We start from the raw sequence: 9,174 nt of genomic DNA on the forward strand, positions 1-9,174 counted from the left end.
CGCACAGAGTTGGACACGACTGAATCGACTTAGCAGCAGCAGCAGAGTTAGTTCTCTGGTAGTCTAGGGTCTTGGAGTCAGTGCTCCCACTCCAAAGGCTCAGGGCTTGATCTCTTTTCAGGAACGAAGATTCCACAAGTGGTTTGTTATGGCATTAAGTGAGATTAAAACAAATATCCAAAAATGAGAAACCAAAGATGAACTGCAGACAAATGGCAGTTAGAAAACTGGCAAATGAGAATTAAAAAAATGAAATATACACATATACATATACACCCATGAGCAAAGAGAAAACAGTCCAACAAAAATAAAGTACAGTAGATTGACCCAGTGAACAAAGAAATCAAAAATTATATTTACCAGTTATAAGAACAAAGCTAACTAAAGCACAAACTGGAAAACAAAACTAAAACAAGGTGCCAAGGGGGAAATAAAGCAATGAAAACAAAAGTAACAAATATGTTGAGAGGAAAGGAAAGAAATAAAAGAAAGAATAGACATGCAAGGTTAAATCGAGGTAGATGAAGAAGATTTATATATATTAAAGATTAATTTAAAGGGGAAAAGAACAGTAAGAAAGCCAAACAAAGGTATAAATGTAGAAAAAATAATAACAGGTTTAAAAAATTTTAAATTTAAAAAAGAGAAAATAAAAATGAAATTAAAAAAAAAAGGAAAACTCCACAGAACTGCAAAAGCCCAACATAGAGGCAGAGGTTTATAACAACAATAGAAAATGTGGCTGAGGGAAAAAAAAAAAAAGCTCAAAAGCTTAATTAGATTTCATAGTGCTGATAAAATCGTCAACTCCAACAGAGAGGGGATAAAAGGGGGGAAAAATCCAAAAAATCTACAGAACAAGTGAAAACATAAAAATAATAAACCTTTTTCTTGAGTCACTGCTGTCAGAGTCCTTTCCTTGGCTTGGAGTCACAGTCCACCTCACCTCCCTAGAATGCCCTCCAACACTGTGCTGATCTCTGTACCTGCTGTGGGGGCAGCTCAGATTCTAATCTGGTCCTTCTCCTGTGTGTTCTTGCCTCCAATGTCCACAGCTATCAGAACTAGTGCGTTTTCTTCTGTGGGAGCTCTCAGTGCCCTTTTATATATTTCATAGACAGAGTCTGCCTAGTCGATTGTGTGGATTTTGTCTGCAGCTTGTACAGCTGGTGGGAAGGTTTTGGGTCTTCCTTAGCCACACTGCCCCTGGGTTTCAATTGTGGTTTTATTTCCACCTCTGTATGTGGGTCATCCACTGAAGTTTGCTCCTGAGTCTTCCCTGGAGGACTTGGGTTTACCCCTGTGAGGGCCAGGTATGGAGGTCGTGAAGCTGCCTGGGTTTCAGGGGTTCTGGCAGCACCAGGTAACTCAGGGGAGTTGGCGGCTAGGGCAGCAGGAAACACAGTGCTCTAGAAGGGTATGGCAACCAGTATTGGTCAATACATTCCAGTATTCTTGCCTGGAGAACCCCCTCCCTGACAGACAAGCCTGGCAGGCCGCAGTCTACAGGGTCACAAAGAGTCAGATGTGAGCAAAGCGACCCTGCGCACATGGATGAAAGACTTTTTTTTTGCCTGTGGCAGCTCTGCCCCAGTGAGAGTTGAACATGAAGGCAGTGCAGCTGCTTGGCTTGAGGCGACCCTGGCGGCACCAAGTGTGCAGGGACACAGACTGCCTCCACCGCAGGAGTTATGGCTCTATCAGAGTCTTTTTTCGAGCCTCTTGTAGCTGGCGATCAGAAGGCCTCTTTGGCCAGTGCTTCTCCATAACTCTGCCCATTCAGACACTTAGAGGGCTCCCTTCCCTGAGGTCCTTCTCTGTTGTTTGGTGCATCAGGCACACAGAGGGGGCCCCTCTGACTGGGGTCCTACTCTGTAAATCAGCGCATCAGGCACTTAAAGGAGCACCCCGAGTGGGGTCCTGCTCTGTAGTTCAGTGCATCAGGCGTTTGACAGGCCAGCCTCTCTATTGTTCAGCTGCTAGTGCTGGCATGTGGGGAGAGAGAGCCTATGGTGATGGCCCCACCCACTACATGTGACTCAGCAGTTTCGCCTTGTTCCTATGGCTGCCCAGTGGAGCAGTGGAAAAGGAATCTTTTCTCCACAATCTCTTACCTCACATCCCCTCAATCCACCTCTCCATAGTCATCAGCAGCCCTCCCCCTGGGATTGCTCCACAATCCCTAAACTTCAGCTCCTAGCCGCTGTGTCTTCCAGAGGACCTGTGTCCCTGTCCGGAGTATGTATGGCTGTGGCAAGGACTGTCTGATTCTCATTTCATTTAGGCTGCCACAGATCAGCTTTTTCACTCTCAGCCCTAAATGTCTCTCCTCTGCCTCAGACAACTAACCCGATGTGGGGATTGGACCCCTGCTTCAGTCCCCCACCCGCCGAGGTCCAGTCCTACTAACACTCCAGTTTTTCCCCGTAGTTCCTTCATGCTAGTGAGTTTTGCATGGTTTTATATATTCTTTTCCACTGGTCAGGTACTCCTGTTGGCTCTCAGCTGGTGTTCCGCATGCACTTCTGTGTCTGAAGGTGTATTCCTGATGTATCTGTGGAGAGAGATGTACTCCACGTCCACCTACTCCTCTGCCAACTTGTTCTCTCCATACCAGTGGTTCTTAATGGGGTGGGGAGTAGGATTATGCCACCCTGGGGACATGTGACAATATCTGGGATGAGTGCTGTTGTCATAGCCAGAGGGAGGGGGGAAGGCTCTATGGCATCCAGTGGGTGGAGGCCTGGGGAATTGCCAAGCCTGCAATGCCCAGTGAGGCCCCCACCACACAGAACCAGCAGGCCCTTGTGGCCATGGGGTTGAGGTGGCGAACCCTGAACTGTGATGTCAGCTTCTTGGGCAGGAGCCACATGTTCCATGTCAGGGTCCCTCCACTGAGTGCCTCACCCCCGGGGGTTCATTGGTGGATGAACGTTTGTCAATAAACTGTCTGGCAGAGTGAATGGGGCTTGGAGAAGGGATGGACCCATAGAGGGGCTATTTCTACCCAACTCATAAATACTGAACAAAGGATATGCCAGGACCAAGTAAGGCATGTGGAACTGAATCTGACCCCCTCTCTGAGCATGCTGCCCACTCCCTGGTGGATGAGGTGTGTGCAGAGACAAGTGACTGAGATGGAGGGAGGAAAATGTGAATGAGCCAAGTGCTCTAGGCAACAAGTAACTAACAAAGAAGGGAGGGTTGGCCTGGCTTTGGGGGAATTGGTGGGATGATTCCAAATGACCTCCTACTCAGGGTTAGGAGCACTCAGTTTCTTTTATCTGCAGTAATCACTTAATCACCCAAACCATCCTTAATTTGGGTGTTGTGGGTTACCCTGTGTTCCCTCAAAGTTCAAATGTTATACTAATCCTAAGAACCTCAGAATGTGACCTCATTTGGACACAGGACCTTTGAGGAGATGACTCATTTAAAACAAGTTCTTTAGAGTGACCCTAATCCAATATGAAACAGCCTCTTGATGAGGGTGAAAGAGGAGAGTGAAAAAGCTGGCTTAAAACTCAACATTCAAAAAACTAAGATCATGGAATCTGGTCCTATAACTTCACGGCAAATATAAGGGGACAATGTGGAAACAGTGACATATTTTATTTTCTTGAGCTCCAAAATCACTGTGGACGGTGACTGCAGCCATGAAATTAAAAGACACTTGACCCTTGGAAGAAAAGTTATGACAAACCTAGACAGTGTATTAAAAAGTAGAGACATCATTTTGCTGACAAAGGTCTGTCTAGTCCAAGCTATAGTTTTTCCAGCAATCATCATGTATGGATGTGAGATTTGGACCATAAGGAAGGAGGAGCATCGAAGAATTAATGCTTTCAAATTGTAGTGTGGGAGAAGACGCTTGAGAGTCCCCTGGACAGCAAGGAAATCAAACCAGGCAATCCTAAAGGAAATCAACCCTGAATATTCTTTGGAAGAACTGATGCTGAAGCTGAAGCTCTAATACTTTAGCTACATCATGCAAAGAATCAACTCATTGGAGAAGACCCTGATGCCTGGAAAGATTGAAGGCAGGAGAAGGGGGTGGCAGAGGATGAGATAGTTGGATGGCATCACCGACTTAATGAACAGGAGTTTGAGCAAACTCCAGGAGATAGTGAAGAACAGGGATCCTGGTGTGCTGCAGTCCATGGGGTCACAACAAATTGAACATGACTTAGCAACTGAGCAACAACAACAATCCAATATGAACGGTGTCCTTTCAAAGAGGGGAATCTGGGACCAAGACACAAGGAGGGAAGGTGATGTGAAGACCCAGGGTGAAAATGGCATCTGCAAGTCAAGGGGAGAGCCTGAGACAGACATTCCCTAGCAGCCCCAGAAGGAACCAGCCCTGCCCACACCTTGATCTTGGCATTTGGTTTCCAGAGTGTGAGAGAATGAATGTCTCTTGCCTAAGCTGCACTGTCTGTGTACTTTGTTATGCAGCTCTAGTCATGGAACACGCTGGGCTAGGAGTGTTCCAAGTGCCAGGGATTAGTGGGCTATTAAGGGTAAGGCAGTTGCAGGGAACCTGGACTGAGTTGAGCAAGGGGTGTGGGCTGTAGGGAGAGATGACACTGACTATTCAGGAGGGTGAGACTCAAAACCCAAATGCAAGGACAGCTATGTCCTGAGTTTTGGTGTTTCCCTGATTTTGAACGGCTAGAGTGCAAAATATATCCTGAAGTTTGTGCTGTGTGTGTGCAAGCGTGCTTACTCACTTCAGTTATGTCTGACTCTGATGCTATGGACTGGAGCCTGCCAGGCTCCTCTGTCCATGGGATTCTCCAGGCAAGAATACTGGAGTGGGTTGCCATTTCCTTCTCCAGGGGATCTTCCTGACCTAGGCACTGAACTCCCACGTCTCTTACATCTTCTGCATTAACAGATGGGTTCTTTACCACTAGTGCCGCCTGGAAAGCCCTGAGTTTTGTGCTGACTGCTGTCAGATGGAAGCTCAACATGTGACACATAAAACCAAGAGAGACAATCCATGTGTCCCCACCCCACCATGGGCACAGCAGGCTTTCTCAGCTCCCCTCGGATGCCCCTAGCCTCTGGCTGAAGTCCAAGACATGCCTTTCTCTCCTGGGACAGACTTGTTGCCTAGTCAGTTTCAGATTCTGCCTGCAAAGCGGGCAGCGATCCCTGGGTTGAGAAGATCCCCTGGAGAAGGAAATGGCAACTCACTCCAGTATTCGTCCCTAGAGAATCCCATGGACAGAGGAGTCCATAGGGTCAGGAAGAGTCAGACACAACTGAGCGACTTTCATTTTCACTTTTCAGCCTCAGAGAAGGCAAACAACCACGCAGGGGAGCTAGGCTTTCTTTTCTTGCACTGATACTTACATCTCATCCTCAAAGCAGATCTTGGCGTATTTGTCCCTGCCACCCCCGCTGAGCAACCTGTAAGCGTAGGTGTCTTCAGGACACGGGGACCAGTGGTCACATTTTTGCCTTTTTGGGGTTGGGGCTGCAACAAACAAGAATGTAACAGTTAGCACCACACAGTACTGATCAGGAGAAACCACTGCTTGGCTATGAATGGCAGTTTGTCTGTCCCAGGACTTCGTATTGGCAAATCCCAGGAGTGGTAGAGGGCTTCTCAGGTGGCTCAGAGGGTGAAGAATCCACCTGCAACACAGAAGACCTCGGTTTAATTCCTGGGTCGGGAAGATCCCCCAGAGGAGGGAATGGCCTCCCATGCCAGTAGTGGTAGAGGAAAACTGGGAAGATGTGAAGCTAACTGAGCCTGCTTTTGTATTCAAATACCAAATATGCAAAAGGAGGGGATGCTGAGTAGGTGGAGCCATTTAAAAGGAGTTGGGAATCACTCTTAATCGTTAAGTATTATGGTGAACCAACCAGTAGCCTGTGGAACATCTGTCCAGCTTCTGAATTTACATACCTAAAACACACACACACACACACACTCCTGACTACTGTTAGTCCTGCCCCCAGGCCACAGGTGCAAGACCTTGTACCAAGGCCAGAAGGAGAGCCCAGAAACAAGGTCACCTCATCGTTGCCAAAAGCCACCCCTTAATCTTCATGAACAGGCTTCCTGACTCCATATTAGGCAAAAATGCCCTTTCCAGTGCTCACCCTAACCAATCAACTAATGCCACCCTTCCAGCACAAATTTTCTTTGTTTTGAGGCTATAAAAATTGGCTACTAATCCACGAAAGGGGTCGGCTCTCCCTGGTCTGTCTGGAGGTATCAGCCTGCTAGCTCGAAGCACCCACATTATCTCTGCTCTTTGGTCTCTATAAACTCACTCCCTTCTGAGATGCTCTGTGTCTGGAAACTCTTTTCCAACCCACGTTCAGATTGCCTCCACAACACCACTCTGGCCCTGGCTGACCTCTCTCCTTTCCCTTAAGCTGGAGACACTGAGGTTTTCTGCCTGGGCTGCTATGTCAGTGGTGGCAGGCCCCAGAGATGTCTTGCCCAGCAATAGAGGGCAGCAGTTGGGGAGGATGGGGTCAGCCAGCCCTGGGCACTACCTGCATCTCCCACTACTGGGTGCCTCGTTGCCATCACTTGTGTCTCCCTCCTTTCACAGGTGCAGCTATCTGTCATCACCCACAGAACCCAGAGTCTTGTGCTGGGCTTAAATTGTAATCCCGAGTCTCCAGAAAAAAATGAAAATCAGAAAGTGCTCCCACTCCTCCAGTTTGAGTGGGGACATGCTGCCTTATGGATCCCTGCAGTGCTCTTCTGTTTCATCTACCTGGATGAAAGCTCGGCCGGCAGGGTGGCTGGGAGGCCCTGCTGTGGGAGTCAGGACTACCCGTGAGTGTTGTGATGGCCAAGCGCCATGGGGCTGAGCTGGACCAGGGCTGAGCTGCTTGGGGATCATGCGGATGCTGGTCCATGCCCAGTCCTGGTGCCCAGGAGGCCACAGAGTTCTTGGGGGGAGTGCACCCCAACATCGCACTTAGCTCTTCATACCTTTCTTCCCCTCACTGGCACTACCCCCATCACTAACCAAAGCTTCAACCCACCTCGCACCGTCCAGCTTGCCCTGTTTTATTTTCTTTTGCTTAGCGCTCATCACTGTTTAACACCCCATAGTTCCCTCTTTAAAAGCTTCTGCATGAGGACAGGATGTCATCTGTTTATTTTCACAGCACCCCCAGCACCTAGTGGGTGTGCAGCACAAGCAGCTGCTCCATCAACATGTTGAACAAATACGTAACGGAGCAGGACCCTATGGGGTCTTCCTGGGCCAGATCCCCACTCTCCCCCTGGCCCCACAGTCCTCTGCCTGCCTCTCGTCTGTAGAAGAGCTTAGTCTCCCAGGACTCCCCAGAGTCACAAAAGCCTGACTCAAGGATTAATGACTGGAAGGTATGTGATTGTATAGTGACAAAAGTAGCAGTTGGGCCAGGAGAACTGGTAACAATTCAAACAGTAAATCAGCCATATGGCAGTGACAGAATCTTTAGTTCCTCCCTGAAGTCCACAGCAGGGCTAACAGTATCTCATGCACATCACTGAGTTGTTTTCCAGGTTCTAAAACCACCACCAAAAGGAAGAGGTTAACTACCCAATGACTACTGTGTGTGTTTTAAGTTGCTTCAGTCGTGTCTGACTCTTTGTGACCCTATGGACTGCATCCCACCAGGCTTCTCTGTCCATGGGATTCTCCAGGCAAGAATACTGGAGTGGGCTGCCATGCCCTCCTCCAGGGGATCTTCCCTACCCAGGAACTGAACCCACATCTCTTACATCTTCTGCACTGGCAAGCAGGTTCTTTACCACTAGTGAGTGCCACTGGGAAGCCACCCGATGACCACTATTAGCATGTATATTCCAGACCTACTGGAGCCTCAGGAGTGATTACGTTAACCCCTGGTACCCTGCCCTGTCACCTCTCTATCAGCCAATCAGAGAACTGTGCACAAGTTGATTATGTACTCTAAGGCTCTCTCCCTCAGGTTGCCTTTAAAAATGCTTCCCTGAAACCCATCAGGAAGTTCTAGTCTTTTGAGCACTAGCTGCCTGGACTCCTTGCTTTGCACCTGGAATAAATGCTGTACTTTCCTGCAGTACAACCCAGTGTCAGCAGACTGGCTTTGCTGCAAGAAGGTGAGCATATCAAGGTTTGGTTCGGTAACAAGTGAATGGACATCTGGCCCTTTGGTGAGGCAGAAACCTTACTTACTTTGGCAGAAAACTCAGAGCCACTGAACCTGCTCCCCCACTACAAAGGGGATGAGCAACCTGGAGTCAGGGCTTTCTGTACATGCGCTACAGCAGCTCTGGTTTGCTTTTAGTAATAACAAAGGACCTTGGGATTTTATCTTTTTTAATCTAATTTCTGAAGAAAAAAATTGAAAGTAATAGAAAGGCAAAAAGAAGGGAAAAAGTCTTATGTATTATTCTAAGTAATCATCACTGTTTTCTCTTTTGGTATATTTTCTTCTGGACTTTTCTATGCCTGCAGAGGACATCTGCAAAGTTGGAAAACATGGATTAACAATATATAAACAGTTTATCTATAACATATATGAACATATATGTTACCTCACTTACATTTTCATATAATATACTAAATACATTTTTTCTTAATCTCCAGTTACCTAAATTTAAAGCAAGTTGTCCAACTATTAACATGCGAAAGTGCTATAAATACAGTATCTTCTCAATGCTTCTCAGTTTTGAACATGAAAGTGTATTTATTTTAGTTTTTTAAAAAATTAATGATAATGCTCATTACTTTGAATTCAGGGGTAGTTTACCTAAAAACACACTGAGCATAATATTTAAAAATGTAACTAACACGCTGCCTAAAGTCTGTTTCCAGACTCTGCTGATATCCTGAGTGTGTACAGTTGGTTCCTTATGATGATTTATCTTTATGATGAACTTATGATGGTTCATCTTTATGATGGTGTGAAAGAAATATGAATTCAGAGAAAACTATACTTTGAATTGTGAATTTCTATCCTTTCCCAGGGCTTCCCTAGTGGCTCAGTGGCAGAGAATCCGAATATTCATTGGAAGGACTATTGCTGAAGCTCCAATACTTTGGCCACATGATGTGAAGAGCTGACTCACTGGAAAAGACCCTGATGCTGGGAAAGATTGAAGGCAGGAGGAGAAGGGGACGATAGAGGATGAGATGGTTAGACAGCATTGCCGATTCAATGGAC

The 9,174-nt window shown here is 46.9% G+C and overlaps 1 protein-coding gene across 1 annotated transcript in view; it reads right to left on the reverse strand.

Moving 5' to 3' along the window:
- The window catches only part of FAM3B (family with sequence similarity 3, member B), a 66,898-nt gene that overhangs the window by 33,947 nt on the left and 23,777 nt on the right, over nucleotides 1–9,174 (reverse strand). Inside the window, exon 3 of the mRNA XM_010834943.1 lies at nucleotides 5,362–5,485. Coding sequence (XP_010833245.1) covers nucleotides 5,362–5,485 — 124 coding nt within the window. The remainder of the gene's footprint in view (nucleotides 1–5,361; nucleotides 5,486–9,174) is intronic.

The sequence above is a fragment of the Bison bison genome, unplaced genomic scaffold (genome assembly GCF_000754665.1).
Source record: "Bison bison bison isolate TAMUID 2011002044 unplaced genomic scaffold, Bison_UMD1.0 scf7180017864037, whole genome shotgun sequence".
Lineage (NCBI taxonomy): Eukaryota > Metazoa > Chordata > Mammalia > Artiodactyla > Bovidae > Bison > Bison bison.